The sequence below is a fragment of the Paroedura picta genome, chromosome 4, assembly GCF_049243985.1.
Source record: "Paroedura picta isolate Pp20150507F chromosome 4, Ppicta_v3.0, whole genome shotgun sequence".
NCBI classification, from domain to species: Eukaryota; Metazoa; Chordata; class Lepidosauria; order Squamata; family Gekkonidae; genus Paroedura; species Paroedura picta.
In genome coordinates this window covers 93271744-93296817 of record NC_135372.1, presented here as the reverse complement: position 1 = coordinate 93296817, position 25074 = coordinate 93271744, and the positions used below count along the sequence as shown (strand labels likewise).

General features: G+C 43.9%; 2 protein-coding genes across 4 annotated transcripts in view; one reads left to right on the top strand and one right to left on the bottom strand.

The window, feature by feature from the left end:
* Positions 1-25074, bottom strand: part of RPL10A (ribosomal protein L10a) — a 486091-nt gene that overhangs the window by 16537 nt on the left and 444480 nt on the right. The gene's annotated exons all lie outside the window — the stretch shown is intronic.
* The window catches only part of CACNA1S (calcium voltage-gated channel subunit alpha1 S), a 71335-nt gene continuing 50762 nt past the window's right edge, over positions 4502-25074 (top strand). For 2 of the 3 annotated variants that reach the window (XM_077334256.1, XM_077334255.1), the window contains exons 1-7: positions 4506-4748; positions 15607-15712; positions 20932-21071; positions 22624-22757; positions 23307-23459; positions 23700-23905; positions 24740-24843. In XM_077334256.1, the coding sequence (XP_077190371.1) occupies positions 4585-4748; positions 15607-15712; positions 20932-21071; positions 22624-22757; positions 23307-23459; positions 23700-23905; positions 24740-24843 (1007 nt within the window). In that variant the 5' untranslated portion in view covers positions 4506-4584. Of the gene's footprint in view, positions 4749-15606; positions 15713-20931; positions 21072-22623; positions 22758-23306; positions 23460-23699; positions 23906-24739; positions 24844-25074 lie in introns of all 3 variants that reach the window. The other variant, XR_013230370.1, reaches the window with a different exon arrangement.

Here is a 25074-nt window from a genome sequence, read left to right as displayed (position 1 = left end):
TCTCCATCTTTGGAGATTTTAAAACAGAGGCTAGATAGCCATCTGATGGAGAGGCTGATTTTGTGAAGGCAAAGGGGTGGCAGGTTACAGTGGATGAGCGATTGGGATGTGAGTGTCCTGCATAGTGCAGGGGGTTGGACTAGATGACCCAGGAGGTCCCTTCCAGCTCTATGATTCTATGATTCTATCTATGATTCTAACCTCCATATGGGTCCTAGAGACCTCCCAGAACTACAAGTGATCGCCCAACGACAGAGATCAGTTCTCATGGAGAAAATGGCTGCTTTGGAGAGTGGACTCTCAGGCATTGCACCCAACTGAGCTCCTTCCCTCCCCAGGCTCCACCTCAAATTTCCAGGAATTTCTCTGCAGCTAACATCTTAAGTTGTCTTTTTTCTTAGCATGGCTAAAAGCAGGCAGGGGGGAACAGTTTCAGCTAGGTAAAGAACAGTGAAATATTAAAATTTCTTCCCTAACACTGTGGCCTCAATCCATATCCCACCATGGCTGTTTTGGGAGCTAAATTAAACCTGAGTGGATCAGATAACAGATTCCCCAAATCTTAGCTCTTCAAATATGTAACTTAGCTCTTCAAATATGTCTGAAATTTTGAGACTTAGTCAACTGTAGTATTTGGCACATAAGAATCAGCACTAACTGTTCCTCCGGGCCAGATGTGTGCATTTTAATTTATTTATGTATTTTGATGTTCACACTCCTTTTTTCTCTTCAGTCTCTTCTCCAATGATTTGGGAGTATTACCAGTCTGTTGCCATATATGGAATGAGAAATACCTGATGTTAAAGCTGGATTCAGAAAAGGAAGAGACACTAGAGATCATATTGCAAATTTACATTGGTTACTGGAGTATTTGAGATCATTTCAGAATAAAATCAGCCTGTGTTTCATAGATAGGACAGAATATGGAGAAACAGAATGGTTCCCAGTTGTCAAAGGTGTTAGACAAGGCTGCATTTTATCTCCCTATCTCTTCAATCCGTGCACAGAACATATAAGGAAAACTCTAGATTTAGATTAAGGTGGAGTGAAAATTGGTGGAAAAAATATCAACAAATTGAGACATGCAGATGATACCACATTACTGGCAGAAAACAGTGAAGAATTGCAAGATGTCTGATGAAGAATAAAGCATAAAGTGCCAAAGGAGGATTACAGTGAAAATAAAAGTAATTACTAGCGGGGATTTAACATACTGACTGACGATGAAAAAAATGAAATTGACCAAAATTTTCTATTCCTTGGCTCCTTCATCAACCCAAAGGGAGACTGTACCCAAGAAATCAGAACCAGATTGGGGCCCATTCTGCACAAGTTAAATGTAGCAGGAGTGTGGCAAATTGTAAACGCTACTAATTTGCAGTTCCGCAAGACGTCGCACACAATCTGCCACACTCCTGAAACAGACCCGCGAAAAGCGCTTCATTGTAGCGCTTCCAGGGAAATCGCCAAAAGTGGATTCACCCTCTGGAAAGCGCTACACTCTTGCAAACAATCTGCAACAGTTTTGAAAAAGTTATGTGCGTTCCCATTGTTGTGGTTTCAGCAAAGTCCCTCCCCCTGGCTCTCTCCTCTGAACTTCCAGTGAAGCGATCGCCATTTTTTTTTCTCGGAGCGAGCGAAGAGCAATGAGCTGGCGAGCGTTCATTCACCCAGTGAGGCTTCTCCAGCTGCAGTCCCTCCACAGAGCTGCTTTAAAGCTCCCCTAAATCACCAAGCACAACACAGCCCCGTTTGCAAGTTCCCTTTATTTTCGGCTGAAAATCATGCCCGTGCATGGGGGGGGGGATTTTTTTTTCACTTGGGGGAGCGTGGCAACGATGACTCACCAGCTCACACGCCAGCTGCCAGCTAGATGGGTCTCTACGTTAGGAGGAATCAAGGCATATTCGTTGCAACGTGTGTTTTTCTTTTTTAAAAAAAACCTGTGCTTAAAGGGAAAGGGGCTTTTCCGGAGCATGATAACAACCGCCCATTGGCTGTTCATTTGATTGACGGCCAGGGGCGGGACAAAGCACGGAAAAAATCGCTTCCTGTGTGCCGATATTTGCAAGACCAGAAACCTGTGGGAAACGAATGAAATGCTACTGAATTCCACTACAAAGGCAGGTATGCGTTACACCGAATTCCACTATTTTAAATTCTGTTATTTCTTTCTGCAAGCAATTTGCCACATTGATCCTTGTGCGGAATGGGCCTGAGAGTGGGAAGAGGTAGAAAAGATCTTGAAGTGTAAGGATGATCACATTAGTTCATGTCATTGATTGATCCACTCACTCACTCACTCACTCACTCACTCACTCACTCACTCACTCACTCACTCATTTATTTATTGATATGGTCACAGACCAGGATGTTCATATCATATTATTCCCTATTACCATGCAGGGGTGTGAAAGTTGGGCTGTGAAGAAAGCTGGCAGGAAGAAAGTAGATTCCTTTGAAATGTGATGTTAGAGGGTAGTTTAATGGATACTGTGGTCTGCCAAAAACACAAACAAATGGGTTCTAGACCAAATCAAGCCTGAACTCTCCCTAGAAGCTAAAATAACTAAACTGAGGCTATTGTACTTTGGTCATCCTCTGAGACAACAAGAATAACTGGAAAACATAATAACCCAAAGAAAAGTTGAAGGCAACAGGAAAAGAGGAAGATCCAACTTGAGATGGATTAATTCAGTCAAGGAACCCATGGCCCTCAGTTTAAAAGACCTGTGAATTGGCTGTTAATTGTAGGATATTTTGGAGGACTGATTCATGGGGTTGCAATGTTGGAAATGACTTGATGGCACTTTATACGCACACTGGAGTAAAGCTGCCTGCCTTATAATTCAGTGCTCCCTTCTTTCTTGTAATCAAACAGTATATATATGTGTGTGGTCCTATGATACTAGTGTTATTTGTATATATTTCTATATATCAGGTCTCAAGGTTTTCATCTTTTTGGTTCCCAAATGAATATTACCCTGTTGCTACTTTAACACAGCTGTAATTCACAAACTACTACAAGTATCAAGGGTTTTGCCAAGTACTTGTCAGCTCTTCTTGAAGACCTCAGTGAAGATAATACCATCCTTGGCAAGACACTGAAAGGCAGAAGGCAAGGTTTTCAAACCAGTACTGGCAATTTTTATTTACTTGTTCAATTATTTAGATTGTTCTTACCATGTCCCATTTCAAAGAACATTTTAAGTCAAAGGTCACCTGCCCCATTGCCAAAGAGCCCAAGCTACCTCAAAGTTTCTGTCCCCGACACCACAGTGGATTTCTTATGCCACTCTGCTTCTGTTTTCCAGATTCTGCAGTCCATGGAAAGCAGTTCACTGAGAATATTTTGGTCCATGATTTCATTCCTGATATATCACCTAGAAGTCAGCATTAGAACTGCAGCTCACATTACAGTTATAAGTTTATCTGTTATTTAAAAAAAAACAGTCATGTCATACATACTCCATACACCCACAGTTGATATGATGGAAAACATGCATTTTGCTGCCATATATAGTGTATAAATGTGACTTCACGTGGCTGTATTGAAGATAACAAATAGGAAGTTATTGTGATATTTGGCCTAAGGTTCTACTTAAAGTGGTGTAAGTCATCTTATTTTGACTACCCTTCATGGTTGCTGACTTCCAGGTGAGGCCTGGAAATTGCTCAGTTCCCCCGGAGAAAATGGCTGCTTTGAAAAGTGAACTATACTGGCATGATTACCCCCCCCCCCGAGATCCCTCTACTTCCCAAACTCTGTCCCCCCCAGACTACACCACAAATTCCCAGTAATTTCCCAGTCCAGAGTTGGCAATCTTACTACCCCACACAGATTTTTTAAAAGACATTGGGGATCCTAATATTGTTAGAGAACAGATAATTTCATGTAAATTCCTAGTGGCACATTCATCACAGTGAATAAATATGGTCCGTGTCCACCCAGCAAGTTCTTCCAATCATGTGCAGCATCTTACCACACACACAGGCAGCCAATACACATTTTCTCCATATTTTGTGATCAGATGGAGAAAACCACATTCCAGTTAATCTGTCTGAGAATCCACAGGACCACAGATGGCTTATTATAAAAAGCCACCACTACACAGGCAATTTCAAGCAACCTTCACATAACATTTGTGTCCGCAATCCAAACATATGGGTTGAAAGGAAGGTGCACTGGAGGGAATGAACATTTTTCAGCTCAAGGGCTAATGTGCCTCCTGCATACACACACATGCTTTCCCCTGTCCTGGTCTGATAGCTCAAAAATGGCCATGAGTAGAGTATGAAGAAGCAACAGCTGTCAGGACTCTTTTGCTGTCTCAGGAAATCTGAAAGCCCTGGGAGCCAGCCTGGTGGCTAATTATAAACTTCTGCCTGATGTATTTGTGTCTGTGGGAGTGCAGTTCCCAGCCCCTCAGCCCCACACTGTGCTGAGAAGATCTGATCAGCGGAAAGTCGATCCAGAGGGGCTTCAGCCTCCCTAGTGCTGGGGAAGGAAGCTTGGGGAGGGGGAAGAAGGGGGGGGTAAGGAAACCCTGGCTGTAGTAGGCAATTAGAGGAGAGGGAGATATCATGGAGCCCACTTCTGTCCAGGATGATATCCAGAAGAAAAAGCAACAGAAAGAAAAGGCGAAGAAAGCAGCACTGGAAGCTCCCCCCAGGCCCCTCCGGTCCCTGTTCTGCCTCACCCTCCAGAACCCAGTGCGCAAGGCCTGCATTGCTATTGTGGAATGGAAGTATCCTTTTGGGAAACTGTGGGGTTGCCTTGGGCTGGCTTGTCTGTGGGCTTGAGACTTGCCAGTGGGAGCAAAAGCAAGGAAGAGAGCTGAGAAATATTTGGTAAGAGACTGTCTTGGACATTCAGATGATCTTCTGTTTCTCAAAAATGCTGCAAAAGCAAGTGGTCTTGACATTTATCTCTGTCACTGAGAGAGGAAGAGGCTCAGGGGTCAGAGAAGATCTCAGAGGAAAAGCAATATTGGAATTTTGCTTTGACTTGACAGGTGGATATATGTCTGCAAGTGTAAATCAGGAGGTATTCTACAAAGTTTTCATTCATAGGTTCAGAATGCAGGTTTTTCATTTTCTTTTTCTGCCATCAAGTTGTGATCCCATAGGGTTTTCGAGGCAAGAGAGGTTCAGAGGTGGTTTGCCTAGGCATAGCAACTCTGGTATTCCTTGCTGGTCTTCCATCTAGATACTGACCAAGGCGGATCATGCTTAGTTTCTGAGATCAGACCAGCCTGGATTAACCAAGTCTTCTGATTACAGAAGTAATTCCAGAATAATTTTTCTAGAACAGCTATGGGTGCAGAAATTGTTTGGATTTCAAACAGAATAGGGAACATTGATTATAGTTATTTTGTTTGGCTCCTTGATGTGAGTATATTGAGGTAGGGACAGTCTCCCCAACCATCATGGTTTGCAGCAACTGGGATGAAGCAATGTTTTAAAAAAGGCCATCTGATTCAAGATCAAGAAAATGTTTCTCAAGATGATGAGCAAATTGGTTTTGTTTCAGACTCAGAATCTACCCATTCAGTGTCATAAATGAATTTCTCCCCATAGTTGGCTGTTAATCTTGTAAGGACTGATTTTTTACAATCTTCTCAAAAGGTCTGCGCCTTGGCTGATTTGTTTGAGCAATCCAGGTTGTTTTACAGAGCTGTTTATTGAATGGCATGAGGTGTCTTGTTCACTCCTACTCTCTGCTTGTGGCACATCATAATTCAGATGATGCAAAATTAAAGTGTGTGGTGTTCCTGGACTGATGTTGGGTGCATATTCAGTAGTTCGCTTAGATGAGACAAGTGGGCAAAAATATTGTTGTTTTTGTTACATTTCTATGTTACCCATAATGGCTCAGGATGGTATTAACTTTGGTTAAATAGTGGCTGAGGAAAGAGAGAACAAGGGTTTGTTTGCTATTGCGGTTCCAGTCCTTCACTCCTTTAAAACAAAAGGGTTGTACTAGGGCCCTAGACAGCAGTAATGAAGCTTATATATTCAGACATTAATGACTCATTTTGGTTCTTTCCTGTGAAGGAATGTAATAATCTTGCAGCCACCCTGGTCAGCCAGCACCAAGGAATCTGGTTTAATGGAGAAAGACAGTATATGTAGATAAATCTATTTGGGGGCAAAATCAGACTGTAGGCCTGTGAAACTGAACTGTCAACTAGAGCCGTTCCACTGGGAGGACAATATATAAATGAAAGAAAGAAAGAAAGAAAGAAAGAAAGAAAGAAAGAAAGAAAGAAAGAAAGAAAGAAAGAAAGAAAGATACGGCAAGCCACTCTCTATAAGCCCCAGCTGACCCACCAAACAAGGTTGTTAAAAGGATTATTGGGATAATGTATTGGGATAATGTATGTGTATGTGTGTGTGTGTGTGTGTGTGTGTGTGTGTGTGTGTATGTATGTATGTATGTATGTATGTATGTATGTATATGTATATACACATACACAAACACATTATCCCAATAATCTTTTTAACAATCTTGTTAAAAGGATTGTTAAAAAATACCATAAAATACCAAAAGCATGGATGATCTAGATGGTCTTATGACAGGGTAGACATTTGGATGTTTAAGATAGCCAGCATGCCCATGCCAGAAGATGCTCTGAGCTTCCTGGAATAGCTCAATAACTTCTGTTCATGTATATTTGCTCACACCTGTAGGTGCTTATGTGTAGGTATTTCCATCTGACCCGCTTCTACAGTTGTTCTTTGTTTTAGTGCCTAGGTGCTCAACTGTAGTGTTTAAATACATGTACCCGAAAGGTACAGTTCCTATTTTTCATTCTGCATACTAGCTACTGGCTTGTATTGAATCTGATATTTCATTTTAGAGCTCACTTGCCATCTCTTCTCATATTCCCAAACTCAGAGTCAGTTTGGTGTAGTGGTTAGGAGTGCGGACTTCTAATCTGGCATGCCAGGTTTGATTCTGCACTCCCCCACATGCAACCAGCTGGGTGACCTTGGGCTAGCCACGGCACTGATAAAACTGTTCTGACCGGGCAGTGATATCAGGGCTCTCTCAGCCTCACCTACCCCACAGGGTGTCTGTTGTGGGGGAGAGGAATGGGAAGGCGACTGTAAGCCACTTTGAGCCTCCTTCGGGTAGGGAAAAGCGGCATATAAGAACCAACTCTTCTTCTTCTTCTTCTATTTGGGATCTCAGCTTTAATTTAATAGATGCATCATTTTTAGCTGCTTTGCATCCATTTGGAAAAAAGGGATAGAAATGATATACATCACTACTACTTTAGTTGGTGCCACATAGTCTATTTTAAACTGAAACTGATTTATTAAAAGACTAGGGGCAAAGCCCGTTGTCTCCAAGAATACAACGGGCGCTAGAGCTTGGCAGTGGGAAGAGGAAGGGGAGGAGTTGTCCAGTCTGTAAGGGCATGGGGTTGTCATGTGTGTTGTGTGGGAGGTTGTGGTGGCATGGTGGCAAATGAGACCATGGGTGTGGAGATATGGGTGTCAAGAACCTGTGGTGTGGAATGTTTGTTGATTGTGGGAGAGGACTGACCTTTGGGAATTGTGGCATAGTGGTTACAGATGAGCTTTCAAGAGCCATGTCCTCAGATATGTGAAGGGAAAATCAGACTGGAGACTCTTCTTAGGGGAAGATTACATGGCAACCAATTCCCCCCAGTTCTGCGTCATTTCCCTTGTGTGAATTAGGCCACATTCACCGAAATGCCCCTCTGCCCTAATACACATAGGGTAGTCACAGTACACAGGTGTCCACCCTGTTCCTTCTGTCTCCCATATTTTCACTGTTGGTAAAATGTTATGTGGCCACATGCTTCTTTCATGGTTGCTCCTTAGAAGAACAGATTTTTGTACCCTATTGCTTACTACCCAAAGGAGTCTCAAAGCGGTTTACAAACACCTTTTCCATTTGTCTCTCCACAATAGTCAACCTGTGAGGTATGTAGGGTTGTGAGAGATCTGAGAGAACTGGGAATGGGCCGCAGCGACCCAGCAGGCCTCAGGTGTCTCAAAGCATTTTCCAATCGTCTTCCCCTTCTCTCCCCATTGCAGACTCCCCATGAGGGAGGTAGGGTAGCGAGCCTCACAGGGAAGCTGGCAACCCTAAGAGGAAGACTGTCTGTGCACAGCAATCTTGACCTTAGTAAGGTTTTTAATACTGTTTTTTTTATTTGCCAGGCCAAGGTTATTTGCCAGTTACTATTTCAATTACAATGTGTCTCCAGACGTTCTCTATTTAGTTTCAGGCTGTAAATATTTATTTAGATCTTCCTGCACTTTCCAGACTCACAGGACTGATGCTGGTCTGCCTGTCTGCGCCCCAGAATACAAACAGTTGCTGATAAGGGCTGGCCATAGCCCGAAGCCCAGGAGGGACACCCCTGCACCACTCCCTACCAACTGCAGGCAAAAATGGCTCATTTGAAGGCTGGACTCTGAGGCATTGTACGATTTTGAAGTCCCACCTCCAAACCTCCATGAATATTTCCAACCCAGGGGTAGCCAACCTACAGGTGTGGCCTGGAGAGCTCCTGGAATTACAGCTCACCTGCAGAGTATAAAGATCAGCTCCCCAGGCAGAAAGGGCTACTTTGGACAGGGTTGTGGTAGAGAAGAAACATTTAAGGCTTCCCACACAGGTTGTTGTTGAATTGAAAGACTTGAGGCCTACTGCACAGGGTTGTTGTGCAGATGAAACAGGAGACAAAAGAGCCAGCTTCCTCTGCAGAATAACGCTGTGCAGTGGCCTCAAATCTGCAGAGAGTTGCAAAGAAGAAAGACACATGGCTTGGCTGTGTCTAACCCCCGGCCAGAGCAGTATTTTAAGTGAGAAGGGGCTTTTCTGTGGCCTCCCTGTCAGGCAACTGTTTGGCGGAAGGGGAAAGTCCCCCCCCCCCCCGTCAAAAGGAAGGCCCTCAGGCTCCCCTGCGTTGCTCTTGGAAGTACCTCCCTCCCCTCAGTCAGGGCCTGTCAGAGGCTCCTTTGCAGCAGGCCTGAAGGGGTGGAGGGGGAGGGAGCACAGTCTGCAGCCTCCTGCCAGCTCTGTCAGGGTTCTGAGGCAATTTACAGTTGGACATGGCAGTTAGGACAGCCTTGGGGCGAAAAGGGCTGGCGCAGCCTGTCCAAGCCTCTGTTCTCATCCCCCTTGGCAGCCCTACTGACCTCCTCTCCCTTTGGTGGTCAGGGGCAGACTGGCAGCCAGACTGGGCTGGGTGAATGGAATTTTGGTCTGTCCTGGTGAGGGGCCAATAGGAAGGCACTTTGTGCGCCTCCCCATTGGCTGCTTGGCCCTGGATGGACACTCGGAGGGCCCAATCAGGAGCCGCTTTGCGGCTCCTGATTGGGCCCTCTGAGTTTTTATCCTGACAGGGCCCACCCTAACTCCTCCCCAGGTGGCCTTACTCTTTTATTTAATAGGACCCTGTCCTATTTTAAGATAATTGTAATCCAGCTTTCCTAATGGGTTGTTGTTTCTTACTGCTTTTATTATGTGTTGACAGAAGTCTTGAATATGTTCATGTTTTGGCAATAAGGTGTGTAGAAATCAAATATGCTAATCGAGTTGAGAAATGTTCTTCTACATCTCTTTTGCTGTTAATTTCAGACGTAAAAGGGATCTGATAGGTTATTTAGTCCAACCTGCTGCTCAGAAAATCCATAGAGTGTTCCCAACAGTTCCCAACCCTAACCCTAACCCAATCTCAAAAATAATGCCATTGCATCAAAGTAATTCTGTAGGACTCCCACAAAGCTCTATAAAAAACATAAGAGTTTGGGTGGAATCTTACTGCATCATGCTAATGGGATGCCATCCCTTCTGGGGTCTCACTGGAATTGATGTTAAGAACATTAGATTGGTTTTGCACTATGGAAAGGAGTTGGCAAAAAACAAGTTTTCACTGTTTGCAGATGACATCCCTTTAGGATCCCACAGTAATAGTACATGTGAAAAGGTCTGCAGTCAATCAGAAGATATATATGAGTCTGCAGTGTGATGTGGCTGTAAAGAAGGTTAATAAGAATTTAGGCTGTGTTAAGGGAAGTTGTACTATTGCCTAGCCAAGTATCCTCCACCCTATGTGTGCATTTGATTCTTTTTCCATGAGTACAGAACATTCCATTGGTCTCTGTTTAATTTAATTTTGTAAAATTCAGGACAGATTTCCAAACCATATAGCTCATTTTTGATTTTTTCTTCTATATTTAAGTGCATTTTACTGGCTCAGATGTTTTAATGATAGCCTCCTTGGGGACCCTAAATAGAAAGGACAGCTAATAAAAGTTAATGAGGGAACACCCCCCCCCCCCAATCCAAATCTCCATCTGCTGTCAGACAATGATGCCAAATCCCTGCTGGGGCCTGGGGATCCCTCACCTTGGAACGTTTCCACCCACTTCAGAAGTTCAAAAAACGGGGGGGGGGGGACACCAATTGTCTCACCTGAAACTTGGAGGCCTACGTGGCTTTATCCTAGTTCCTGCATTGGGCCACTTGAGAAATAATCATTTAAATTTTCATTTTTAGTATCTTCTTCTTAGTGTGATGGTAGTGACTATGGATTCAAAATATGGAATACATCAATTTGGTAGTTTATTTGGTAGTTTATGTAATGACTAGAGGCAAAGCCCATTGTATTTTCAAATACAATGGGCGCTAGTACGGGCGCCGGTGGGGCAGGGGGGGCTCACAGGGCTTCTCGTGGCCCCCCCCGCTGCCGCGTCCCCACCGGCCCCTCTCCCCTTGATTTCGCGGCTTCTGCGCGGCGACAGGCCTGCTCTTTGTCGTGCAGCGAAGCCTTTCCACCCCCCCCCCCCCCGCAGCGAAAGGAGCAAGGCTGACGCGTCTCTGACATATCGGGCTTGCTCTTCTCGCTGTGGCATTGGCTGTTCCCCCCTTCCCCCATCGAGGTCCTAGTTTTGGCGTGGCCAGAAGAGCAGGCCTGCTGTGTCTCTGAAGTGGAGGGCCTGCTCTTGTGGCCGCGTCGAAGGCTTCCCGCCAACTCCCTCCCCGCCCAAGGTCCCGGGCTTGCCGCTGGGAAAGGAGCATTGCTGCCGCATCTTCAACACGGCAGCCCTGCTCCTTTCCCGGCGGCGAAGCCTCTTCCCCCGGCCCACACACCGTGGAGTCCAGGATGGGCCAAGTAGCCAATGGGGAGCCGTGCTGCACGCGGCTCCCTATTGGCCACTGGGCCCCCGAGTGTCACTCGGACAGGCCAATAGGGAGCTGCAAAGCGGTTCTCGTTTGGCCCCTCCGAGTTTTTATCATAGACTCGCCCCGCCCCTTTCTCCTCCCACCTAGCCCTTACTCTTTTATTTTTAAAAAGATTTTGTATGATCCATGCATTAGTGATGAAGTCTTGGGAAATCATCCCACATCTACATAAAATAGTGCTAGTTTGAGAGGCAGCGAAGGAACACAAAGTTGAATTGTTGCTGATGTGACAATATGAGTGGAAATGGACATTCTATTACATGAAAATAGTAATGGGCATTCTGTATCAAGAAGCGATGGTAGAGCTACATCTGCTTAAGGAAATGGAAGAAGGGTACCAAGACAAGACTCTTGTTCATACCAGAGCACATTCTGTGGCTGCTGTAGCCTGATATCATATGCTATGTTCAAGAGTTTATGATCAGTAGCCAACTACATTAGTAAACTGATCCCACTACATCCAACAGACTTGCCTTCATCCTTAGTATTCAACCTACCAAGCATCTGCTGGTTATTGAGCTTCAGTGACTTCCCCTACTTAGCGGCAGGATAACACAGCTTAGTAGATTTTATAGACCACAAATAGGTTAGGTGATACCTATAATGGAACTTCTTGGTGTTAGTATGTAGGTTTGCAATATTCATCAAAATTCTTCTTAAATATACTTCTTCACTAGGGATTTGGTAGGGTGGTCTTAGGCGCTCTTCTAAGATTTTAAAGGAGGCAATCTGCAAACATATAAAGCAGGGGTAGTCAACCTGTGGTCCTCCAGATGTTCATGGACTATAATTCCCATAAGCCCCTGCCAGCAAACACTGGCAGGGGCTTATGGGAATTGTAGTCTATGGACATCTGGAAGACCACAGGGTGACTACCCCTGATATAAAGGACAATTTAATGATCTTGGGAAGTCAGCACGGATTTGTCCCCAATGGGTTCTGTCAGGCTTTCCTTCTTTGACTGAGTGTCGGGCTTGTTAGATTGTGGAAACTCAGTTGATGTTGTTTACCTGGATTTCAGTAAGCCTTTTGACAAGGTTCCCCATGATGTTCTGATGGGTAAACTGTAGGACTGCAGACTGGATTTTTGGATAGTTAGGTGGATAGGGAACTGGTTAGAAAATTGCATCCAGAGTGGTTGTTAATGGTATTTCGTTGGATTGGGTGGGAGGTGAGCAGTGGGGTGTCACTGGGCTTGGTACAGGGTCTGGTACTGTTCAACATTTTTATCAGTGATCTGGATGAGTGGGTGGAGAGACTTGTCATTAAATTTGCAGATGACACCAAATTGGGAAGAGTAGTGAACATTCCATAAGAGCCTCTTGTGGCGCAGAGTGGTAAGGCAGCCGTCTGAAAGCTTTGCCCATAAGGCTGGGAGTTCAATCCCAGCAGCCGGCTCAAGGTCGACTCAGCCTTCCATCCTTCCGAGGTCGGTAAAATGAGTACCCAGCTTGCTGGGGGGTAAACGGTCATGACTGGGGAAGGCACTGGCAAACCACCCCGTATTGAGTCTGCCATGAAAACGCTAGAGGGCGTCACCCCAAGGGTCAGACATGACTCGGTGCTTGCACAGGGGATACCTTTACCTTTACCTTTAGTGAATATTCCAGAAAATATAGAATTCAATGAGATGGGCAAATGAGAACATGATGCAATTCAATAAGAAAGTGCGGAGTTCTCCATCTGGGTCACAAAAATGAGAAGCAAGTATACTGGATGGGAGATACACTTCTAAGTAGTGGTGTGTGTGAACAAGATCTTGAGGAGGGCAAGGGCGATTCCTGTTGGCAGCAGAGGACATGACCTGTGGTAGTGGGCTTAAATTACATGGAGAACAATATCGGCTAGATACCAGAGGAAAAATTCACAGTCAGAGTATTTCAGCAGTGGAATCAGCTGCCTAAGGAGGTGGGGAGCTCCCCCTCACTGGCAGTCTTTAACCAGTGGTTGAACAGATACCTATCAAGGATGCTTTAGGCTGCTCTTACATTGAGCAGGGGGTTGGAGTAGATGGCCTGTATGTCCCCTTCCCACACTGATTGTATGATTCTATGGGCAAATGTGCTGAATTCGTTCTGGGATGGGCTGATAGACGCAGACTTTTTTATCTGCATTTCTTCCACATATTTTGCTTGCTCTAAGTTTGAAGTTCTGTCTTTTTATCCCCATACTGTCTCCAGCAGGCATGCTTCACTCACTCCCAGAGGTAAACTACACAAAACTCATGCATGTGTGCAAGGAAGATCTAGCTTTCAAAAATATGAAAGGCAACTTTGCAAGGCTGTGAAGTTGAGCAAAGGAGTAATGGGTCTTCCCATGGAGCAAAAATAAACAAGGGAATAATTCTGACTAGAATAATGGCTAAGGGGAAATGGTCACAAACAGCCCCTTCTCCCACTGCTCTTCCCCTCAAGAGCCCAGCTTCCTTTGGCTGTTTCCATTGTTTAAAAAATTGGGGCTTCACAAATATAGCTTACATGTAATGTAGCCTACCTCAGCATCATCGTGTGTACAGTTTATCCCAGACTAGAGAACCTATGATGCACTATTACTTTGATCAAAGTACCAATGTACTGTACTTCTAAAATATTAAAAAGAAATAGGAGCACAAGATAGAACAGAAGGAAACTGAATGGCTCAGCAGATTCTCTGTCTATATCTATGACTCTGGGAAAAGATAAATAGATTTCACAGCTGACCCCCTTGATTTTTCACACATCCCTAGTTAAACTTATGCTAAAACTTATGGAAGCTCATGTTGTTCAACATCATCTGCCAGCTTTCACTCTCTGTCCTTATGTGAGTAGATCTGAGTTTGTTCCATTAGCTGTACTTTGTAGTTGCAGTATTGCATATGGGTATGTAAGAAGGGGCATGGCTCGGTGGCAGAGCATCTGCTTGGCATACAGAAAGTGCCTCGTTCAGTCTCTGGTATTTCCAGTTGAAAGGAGTGACGTGAAAGACTTCAGCGTGAGACTGTGGAGAGCCAACTGCCGGTCTGAGTAGACAATAATGACTTTGATGGGTCCAGTGGTCTGATTCAGTATAAGGCAGCTTCACGTGTTCATGTAACACATACAATATGGAGGACATATTAAGATGCCTGGGTGTGAGAGGACTGATAGATCTTGGGAAGGGTTAAATAAACAAACGTTCCATGGAGGGAAAGGTCAAGCAAAATACCTCTGCTAACAGAGAACAGGACAGTGTTATGTGTGTATGAGAGAGTCCTTTGCATCAAGTTACATTAGTACACATCTCAGAGAACCTTAAATGCCCCCCAGATCTCTGAGCTCCTTGTAAACTGTTCTGAAGCCAAGAAATAGTCTGTTGGAGCTCCTTGGTGCTTTGACGAGATCCCAGTATGAAAAGGATAACTGCATACCCAGACTTCTCAGAAGTAGGAGGAATTTAGCACAACACAGGGAAGACAAATGCTGCTTAATGTTCAAAGAAATAAAGTACCAAAGAATGGCCCCAGGAGTTTTTATTTGAAGGTCAGCAGGGCCTAATGGGTGCTGTGTGTACTGGCAGAGCCAGTGGCAAGAGGATGGTCTGGGGAGGGGCAAGGATGGATTGGACAGGCGCCCACTGAACAAGCTAAAGCAGTCTTAATCTGCATTGATCCCCCTTATACTTATTCCACCACATGTGTCTTGCTCTGGTATTCCTGCCACCCTCTGACTCCCTTACTGGATGGCCAAAAGCTCTAGAAGGATGTGGGGCTGATGCTGTCCCTTATCTGGCCTTTGTCCTCTGCCTCGCCCAATGCTCAAGCATGCTATCCAGTGGGGATTCAAAGTAGTTTGCATGTTCTCCTCTCTTCCATTTTATCCTCACAACAACTCTGTGAGGTAGGTTAGACTGTGAATGGCTGGCCCAAGGTCACCCAGTGAACTTTGATAGCAAACTGGAGATTCAAATCTAGGTCTCCCAGATCCTAGTCTGACATGGTAACTATTATACTTATGGCTATGAGACCCCCAGGTCAGGGGCCCCCAGCTTTCAGGCTGCACCCCTGCCCAAATTAACACCCCCCACCCAAGGAAGGAATACCAAAAATTAACCTGGAATTGATGTAGGCACATTGAGAACATTCGGGGAGGGGGGATGCAACACCCTGGCTTTGGGGCAAAACTGTATGGTAGAAGCTAATTCTATCATAGGTGCATTGAGTTAATTTCCTGTATTCCTCCCTGTTCCCAGTAAGTGCATCCTATATTCCCCACTGGCAGGTCCAAGGGACCTGGCAACCCTAGCTACACAACGCTGGCATATTGATATCAAAACCAATGGCTTTTATATGGTTTTCAATTATTCCTGTTTGCGGCAAATCATCCTGCAGTCAACTTTTCTTTAACAAGTTTCCTTAGGCCCTTTGAGATCATCATCCTGCTGACCATCTTTGCCAATTGTGTCGCACTGGCTATCTACCTGCCTATGCCTGAAGAGGACTCCAACAAAGCCAACTCCAGATTGGTAAGAAACTCTTTTCTTTCTTTTGGGATGCTCCTAAAGTGACTCCTTAAAGGCTGAATTCAGTGAATGGTACTCCAACCTAGCATTAGAATGATTGCTCGAACATTAAGTTAACAGCAAGTCAAGAGGACCAGCCAGCCAATGATCCTGGCAGAAATGAAGTGAGCAAGCTGGCTACTAATGGCTCAAGTTTATTAATTTTCACAATATGCCAGAATGAGATCCGGTATACTTCATTTTTTGAAAAACCAAAAGTCTTCTTCAATGGCTATCATATGTGTAATAAACTCAAATCAGTATCAAGTAATATCTTTATTGCTACTTTATAATATAAATAGGGCTATTGACTAGGTTGTGACTATGATTTCCTCCAGCACATAATGGGACCTTTTAGGCAATGAGATATCCTGCCCCCTCTCGTCTTTCCCCTATAGCAAAACAGCTCTAGTGGAGATGGAGTCAGCTCCTCATTTTTGCTGTTCCACATGGAAAAGAGCTGGGGGTGGGGGAGGGAAGCTCAAGTGGACTCTGCTTTGGTTTTAAAAAGCCAGATTTAAAAAGCAAATGTTTAGTTTGGTCCTGTAATATATTTAAAACCCTGACTTTAAAATGTTTTCAGTTAGCAAAGTCCTAAGAGTGATTTTTTTGACATGCTCAAAAGACACAGGATTTTTTAAAAAATCCCTCTAGTATGCATCTCAAGTGCAATCCAGAGATATATGCTGGCTAACTTGAGCCTCATCCCATCCCATCCCAACCTTTCAGATTGATTTGTGATACCGTATATCAGGGGTAGTCAAACTGCGGCCCTCCAGATGTCCGTGGACTATAATTCCCAGCAAATGCTGGCAGGGGCTCCTGGGAAATGTAGTCCACGGACATCTGGAGGGCCGCAGTTTGACTACCCCTGCCGTATATCATCAAATTAGAGGGAGGTGATCAGCCAGGTGCCACTGGGCTCAATATTGGGTCTGGTACTTTTCAACATTTTTATCAATGAGGAGGAGCAGCAAACACCCCAGGAGTTCAACATGCTGAAAAAGTGGGCAATTCAGTAAGAAGAAGTGCAGAGTTCTTCATCTGGACCACAAAAATGAGAAGCATGCATACTGAATAGGAGATACACTGCTGGGTAGCAGTGTGTGTGAATGTGATCTTGGGGTATTTGTGGACTGTAAGCTAAATATGAACAAACAGTGTGATGCGGCAGTAAAGAAGGCAAATGTAGTCGTCTCCTGTATCAACTGATGCATCACCTCAAAATCACAAGATGTCATAGTCCTACTGTATATGGGACTGGAGACCCCACCTGGAGTACTGTTCACAGTTCTGGAAGCCTCACTTCAAAAAGAATGTGGACAAAATTGAGAGTGTTCGGAGGAGAGTAATGAGCATAATCCAGGACCTGGGGTCCAAGCTCTATGAGGAAAGGCTGATGGACTTGGGAATGTTCAACCTGGAGGTTGAGAAAGGACATGATTGCTATCTTTAAGTATTTGAAAGGTTGTCAGAGGAGGGCAGGGAAAGGTTCCTGTTGCAGCAGAGTATAAACCCTGAAATAATGGGTTTAAATTATGTGTAAAAGGATATCGGCTAGATATCAGGAAAATATTTTTCACAGTCAGAGTAGTTCAACAGTGGAATCGACTTTCTATGGAGGTGGTGAGCTCCTCCTCACTGGCAGTCTTCAAGCAGCGGCTGGACAGATACTTATCTTGGATGTATCAGGCTGATCTTGCATTGAGCTGGGGATCAGAGTGCTTGTATGGCCCCTTCCAACTCTATGATTCTATGATTCTCTCCCCTGCTAGTGTCATTTTCTGCAGCAAATGCATAAACTGACATTCTCAGGCCACACGGTGCCAACTTGGGTTGCGCTCATTACTATAAGAATAGCAACTCCACCACAGAATTTAGACATAGTTGGGGTGGGGATGGTTCTTTCTTTGGACCAGATGGGCAGATTGAGTTTATCCCCTGAACATTCACAGAGTATAAACCCAACAGTCCCAAAGCAAAGTGGGTGGTTTTTTTTTTTTTGTATAAATACCTGGTGTGAGATGTCATTTTATCACATCATTTCTTTGATTATATTTCACTGCAAAGTTTTAATTTGCTTTCATTGCATTGAAATTAATGGAGACATGGGTGCTTCCCATCTCTTCTTCGCCCTGCACTCCCCTATCAGCATATAGTGGGTGGCCACAACTCCTTTTGCTTGGGTGCTTGGGTGCTGTTTCTAGCACAACTGAGGCCCTGTGCCTGCTGCCCCCAGGGAACGTAGGCCTCAGAGGCAATAGCAAGCCAGTGAGTACTTTGAGGAAGTGAGAATTAGCTAGGGTTGGAGCCCTAGTAGGAACAGGAGGGCTAAAGGGAAAGGGAACTGATCAAAAGGAGGAGTGAATGGGAAAATATTAGTCATTCGTCATCATTCTCCTTTGGTTTTGGATTTCAAATACATGAAATGAACGCCATTTCCCTATTCATTTGCTTCATTTCTTTATGCATAAATGCACATCTCTAACAACCACATTAGCTTCTGGTGACACATTAATGTTTGTTGCATTGTGTAATGTGTGTTTATTTCCTTTGAGCTTTTAAAAGAGCCATTAAACCCAGGCTGGGCACTAGTTCTACTGTCCTCAGTTAATCAATTGACAGTAGGCTTTAGTTATTATCCACAAACTGCCATATTGAACAGCCCTGATGTTTAGTGCAGTCCTAAGCAGATCTATATAATAATAATAATAATAATAATAATAATAATAATAATAATAATAATAATAATAATAATAATTTAATTTGTTCCCCACCACTCTTGGCAAGCTGGCTCATCATGGGTTACAGAATAAAACCCCCATAATACAATAAAATTCCCATTAAAACCTCAATTAAAATTACAAATTGTATTAATGCAACATGGTAGCGTCTGCTGGGGCAACATGGTAGCGTCTGCTGGCCACCACTGATGGAACAAAAATGTGGTGGTGTATCTTCCTTTGGGGGGGGGGCGTCAGATATTCTCCCTGCACTGGCTTCATCCATAGACCTGGTGGAAGAGCTCTATCTTGCATGCCCTGCGGAACTCCGAAAGCTCCTGCTACTTAGAATCCAGGTCAGATCTAGTCAATAGGATTTATCGCCATGAAAATGTTTTCAGGGTTGTACTATAAATCACTTTTCTCGATCACTTAAACATGCCAACTGGGATTATGCAGTTATGTTGATGCAGTGATGTGACCACTGATGGATATGACAAATACTGGTCAGCATCCCTTAATGTGGTTGTGCCCTTGGACCCTGCCTGCCAGCTTTATTCTGAAATATGCCTACCCTGTCAGGGAACGGGCCCTGGCAACCCCTTGGGGAGCTTAGGGTGATGGACAGTTGCAGCTGTGGGTAAGGAGCAGGCAGCGGCCTCTGATGTGAACCCAGTGTGTGTGGGGTTGGGGGGTGGGAATTCCACAGTAACTATTCTAGGGTGTGACAGCCAAAGGTAGCCATGCTGACCGTTGAGTCAGCTGAAGCACTAAGCAGAAGAGAATGGACAGGGCATAAAGATAGCAAATATGTTCTCGCTGTTCCAGCTTAAAGAGATTTTTCGCTTTTCAACATTCTTAGACAGCTTCTTCTGTGCCACATTTCTCCTGCGGCCCTCTCCTGGGAGAAATGAAGGCAAGTTGAATTAACAGAGTGCTGGTGCAGGTTCACAGCATCCATAAGGAATTAGAATTGATATTGCCTCCTCAAAGACAGCTTGTGAACAGCAGTAAAAAATGAGGGTAATCCTAGCTCTCTCCCCCCTATTTGGTAACTCTCCAGAAAGAAAAAGGAGGGCAGGCTATTTTATTTTTGTTGTTGTTCTGATTGGTTGGTAACCCAAATAAAATGCATTATCGTAAAGTCTGAGATCACACATAGATGAAGCATGCAGATGGCTGAATCAGGGCCATTCTGCACCCGGGAAATAAAGTGAAAGGCTTACCTTTTGCAGATGTTTTTTTTAACGTTTCAAATGACATCATCAGCATCCCAGCAGCAAACTGGCAGCTACATCTTCCATTTTAAAGTACTAGTTGGGGAATTCCCCCAACTATGTAGCACAAACGGGAGGAGATCTACCAGCAACCATAAGCAAAATAAACGTGCATAACCCAAGTAGCTAAAGCAGCGTGATCTCCTTCTCCAGTGCCCATACTCGCATCTGCCTACCTGTCCCTTCTCCTGGGAATGTTTTTTTTTGTAGCAAACTGCCTGGAGCAACGAATATGCATTGCTTCATCCAAGCAGAGCAAAAAAAATTTCCCCCACCAGTTGACACACAAAGCATGCCTCTCAGACCCCCCCCCCCAAAAAAAAAGAAATCGGGGAAAAATTACTTTTCTTAAGCTTCAAGGGTGGGGTGGGGGGAGTGGCATTAAAATATGTACTACGCATATATAATTAGATGCATAGGCATACCAACAGAAAAGTTTCACTTAAAAAAACACTTGCATCACAGTCCCTTTAAAACGGGAAAAGGTGATTGGCTGGCATGATTGACAGGCAGAGGGAGAGACGCGTGTATAGCGCATCCCTCTCCTCTACCATTTCAGGCAGCCTTGCGGAGTGCCAGGAAACACCAAAAACCAGCAGAAGAAAGTGGGAGAGCAAGAAGGTGAGAAATGGCGGGGTGTGTGATTTTTTATCGTGTTACGCAATTTTGCTGGCGTGACACTGCTTTTTTAGATGTGCGGAATGGCCCTCACATTTATCATTATGAACTGATTTCATAATAAATGGCAAAAAGTCTTTAAAAATGTGTACAAAAATTGTTTTAATTTTCAGTGCACTATTCATTTTTTATTATTTCAGTTATTAAAGGTGTACTTTAAAAAAAATTATTTATTCCTATATTCCATACCCTGAGCAGTCTGGGCTGGTGTCAGGCCATCATGTATTGAGAATTCTGTGTGTGTGTGATGCATCTGATGTGCTGTACCCTTGAACACCTTACAACTAGAGGCTTGGGAAAAAACCCTGGAGGTGCAAGAACGCATCATGATGCTATGAGAAAGCAAAGGAAATACCCTGCTTTCCAACTACTTTGAGCCTAGGGCAAACTTTGGATTTTCCAGCCATGTTTCTACGGAACCTATATGGAATTTCAAAGAGGAAATCTGATGGAAGCTGTTAACAAGCATTGAATATCTTTCCCCTCACCCTTTTATGTCTTACAGGAGAAGTTAGAATATTTCTTTCTGATCGTGTTTGCCATTGAGGCAGTGCTAAAGATCATAGCCTATGGATTTCTATTCCATGCAGATGCCTACCTACGAAATGGCTGGAATGTGCTGGATTTTACCATAGTCTTTTTAGGGTAAAGAATCTGAGTTTTATGTATGTTTCTATGTGCTGAAAAAGGTGAGGTTCTGTGGGAAAATGTTAAAATATAATTGGGAACAGTGTTAAATTAAGGGCAAGGAAGGACAGATTGCTTCATCTCCAGAATGTAAGTATTTTGACTTCTGTGCAACTTGGCTATGATTTATTTATTTTTACATTTATTCTCTACCCTTCCCTAGCGGCTCAGCATTTCTCCCCCCTTACTCATTTTAATTAATGTATACATTAAGCTCAGTATAAAGATAGCAACAGTAAAAAAACCTTTTTTAAAAAAAATAATAACCTTCTCCCCTTTGGGAGCTGTGTTAACCCAAGGCCCTACAAAGGGAAATTTGGAGCCCCTCTTAGTTGGGGTGATTATGCAAGAGTTGCCACATATTCTTTGTGCCTGTTATAGGAAATGCTGTAAGTGTGAAGAAGAGAAAATTGCTTGCAAACAGAAGTGGATGGGCACCAGAGAACTGCCCACCAGTACATCTTGAACATTTAAACTCCAGTGTATATACTTCAAATTTTGTGTGCACAGCAAATAACATGGTATACACACCAGCTATGCAAAGTATGAATCAGTTTTAAGTGTGAATACACAGCTGAATGGAAAAACATTAGTTTTTCCAGATGGTGTATAGAGACAGCTGCTATGGTAATAGATGGTCACAGAAATGGCTGCCAGTTGTTGCTCTGTGTTACCTGGTTTACACTAGGGTTTCTTCATTCATCACATGCAGAAGATATAACCAGGGTTTGCATGTGCAACTAGCCCAGATTCCACTAGCCCTGCAGATCAACTGTTGATCTGGCCAGGAGCCAGTTATCCAGGGCAAAATGGAGACTTGTGCTCTTACATGGTCATTCACAGACAGGGATGTCTTCACTAGAATCTGATTGACTTTAAGATTCAGCAGTCAGGCTCTCAAGAGTCTATGGAGACTTGCACTCACCCTACCTAAAAACATTCTAACTTAGTTCCAAATCCCAGTCATTTTCTCGATCCATTGGTTCACTTTGCGAAGATCCTTGGTGCTTTCAGCCGTGATAGACAGACACCTTTGCTCATTGTTCTAATATATGGAATGCTGTAATCCACATTCATTAGGGAACCAAGTTCCATTTTCTAAGAAAAACATTATTAGGATTACAATGTAAATCACTCCGCATGAGTGCCGTTACCATGTTCCGAGGCTCTGAAGAAGTACACAAATCAGGGTTGAGATGCCCTGCACAAATCAGGCTGATTTTGCCATTTTACCATAAACCTTTCTTGTCAATCGGTTATGATGTGGTAAAAATTGCTGATAAACAGAATTACTCTAGTCCAAATGTCTTGAAATCAGTGGGCTTAGACTGCACAGGGTATCACAGTAGCAACCATGCAACATGGGAGACACCCTCCATTTCCTCTGAAGTCACAAGCGTCTTCGTGAGCCTTTGCTTTAATTCCTTATCTTCCTCACTGTTACTACGTTATCTCCCCTATATTATCAGCTCATTTATCTTCAGTGCTTCCTCTGCCCTTTCTCTCACAGAGTCTTTACAGTGATCATGGAGAGAATCAGCGTCATGGAGAGTGCCCTTCTCAGTGGGCAAGGTGGTTTTGATGTCAAAGCTCTGAGAGCCTTTCGTGTTCTACGGCCCCTACGCCTGGTGTCGGGAGTGCCAAGTGGGTGACGCTTTTTAAGCTTTTCATGAATAGATGGATCACACTTTCCATTACATGATCATAGGCAATCAGTTAAATAAGCAAAATCAAATTTAAAATATCATGTCATTATGTGGCTTAAAAATTATGCATGGGTTGGACAGACTTGAGAAAGAGAAATTTTTCTTCTTCTCCCATGATGCTGGAACTCAAGGGCATAAAATGAAGCTGAGGATCAGTAAGTTCATGACACACTAAAGGAAATGCCACTTTACACAGAGAGTGATTAAAATGTGAAATTCACTGCTAGAAGTTGTAGTGCTGGCCACAGGCATAGACAGCTTTAAAAGGGGATCAGATTGATTCATGGAGGGTAAGTCTATCAGTGGCTACAATCCAAGGCTAAGCAGCATTACTTCATTGCGTTTATTTCAATGAGTTTAGAAGGGTATAATTTTGATTTGGGATGCACTGTCAACCATAGATGGGATTGTAGGGCAATGTATGATGGTGGGTGGAAATGTATGGAAAAGATAATGCCTGTCTCTTTTCACTTCTTTTCCATTGCAGGCCTGCAAGTAGTACTGAACTCTATTATGAAGGCCATGTTGCCACTGCTCCACATTGCTGTGCTTGTCGTCTTCATGCTGATCATCTACGCCATTGTAGGAGAAGAACTCTTTAAGGGCAAAATGCACAAGACTTGCTACTATATTGGGACAGGTAGGAGGTGTTATTGAACTCCTAAAGATGCCAAGATGCCTGGGGAATCACATTGGGGAATGGAGCAAAATGCTGGCCTTTGATGCTCTAACATAAAACAGGAGTTGGGCCCAGGTATATCTACCACCGTTTCTCAAGCTCTGCAGCAATTAGACTGGAAGAGTGGAGTACATGCCTAAAGAGAATGCATTTGCCATACTTTGCCAAGTCTCACACCTGCACCTTTCCTTCCTTCCTCAGACATCATTGCTACAGTAGAAAATGAAAAACCATCTCCATGTACAAACTCAGGCCACGGGCGCCATTGCACCATCAATGGCTCTGAATGCAGAGGCTGGTGGCCAGGACCGAACAATGGCATCACCCACTTTGACAACTTTGGGTTTGCTATGCTGACTGTCTACCAATGTATCTCCATGGAGGGGTGGACTGAAGTCCTCTACTGGGTATGCTAAGCATGTCAGAACAGATGCTGTACAGCTCACTGGCCATGTGGTGAATGGAAGGTTGTGAATCCATGGATATTTTGTCTTGTTACTTCCTAAGCAGTAGATTATTCATGGAAAGCAGTGACACTGACTACAGGATGATGTTGTCATCCCCTGGAAAGAACATGCCATGAGTCAGGAGCAGGGTACAGATCAAGTTCCAAAATGAGCTTAAATTGTGGGTACCAATCACAATAGCCCCCAATATATGAGACCCTTTTAACCTAAATTTGACTTTAGGTCAAGCAACAAGAAGCTTGGGATATCTGTAAAGAATGGTCCAACAGGACAAATAGCACCCCTGCAGGACAGATTCAGGTTGGAAAGATGGAACATAAGTATTTAAAATGCTCTGCCCCTGCATGGTCATTCTAATCTGGATCAGGTCCTGCACAAATGCTGTTTAGGGGAGAAATGCTGTGTGCCTCCTTAAGCAGCCCTTCTAAGTGCATTGACCAACAGACAAATGTAGGTATAAATCTGCTCAGGCTGGTATTTTGAGCCTTTTTGCTTTATATGAGCCTTCCTTTGAAACTGGCAGTGACTTAATCAAGAAATAACCTGCCCAAGCAGACATTGCACAAAACCTAGGAAAGAGGTTTTCACCTTTAGCAATTATTTGCCATCAAATCTCTCAACTTTTAGGCAGCAAGGTCTGAAAAGTGAGTTAGGGCCTGTTTCCAGGTTGTCTTGGTTGTCTCCCCAGACCCAGACCCTTTTCACAAAGATGCAGAGGTTTTCCAAAATGCCAGCCTTGAAAGTGTTTCTCATCACCTTCCTGTTTTGCCTCAGGTCAATGATGCCATTGGGAATGAGTGGCCCTGGATCTACTTTGTCAGCCTCATCTTACTTGGGTCATTTTTTATTCTCAACCTGATCTTGGGTGTGCTCAGTGGGTAAGCAAAGCTGTGGTCTTTTTTTTCTCTCAGCATCGTCGACATGGGATTCTGTCTTGAATGTGTCTTAAAATTTTTCTAGGAAATGATTTTGGGAGGTTTTTTTTATGGGAGTCAGACAAAATACAGAACCTTCCCTTTCTTCATCCATATTCTCATGCCTAGTGTTCTTATTGCTGGCCTTGTTCATAAAGCAGAGTGCCTCAGACAAGAAGCAGGGGTTCTTAATTC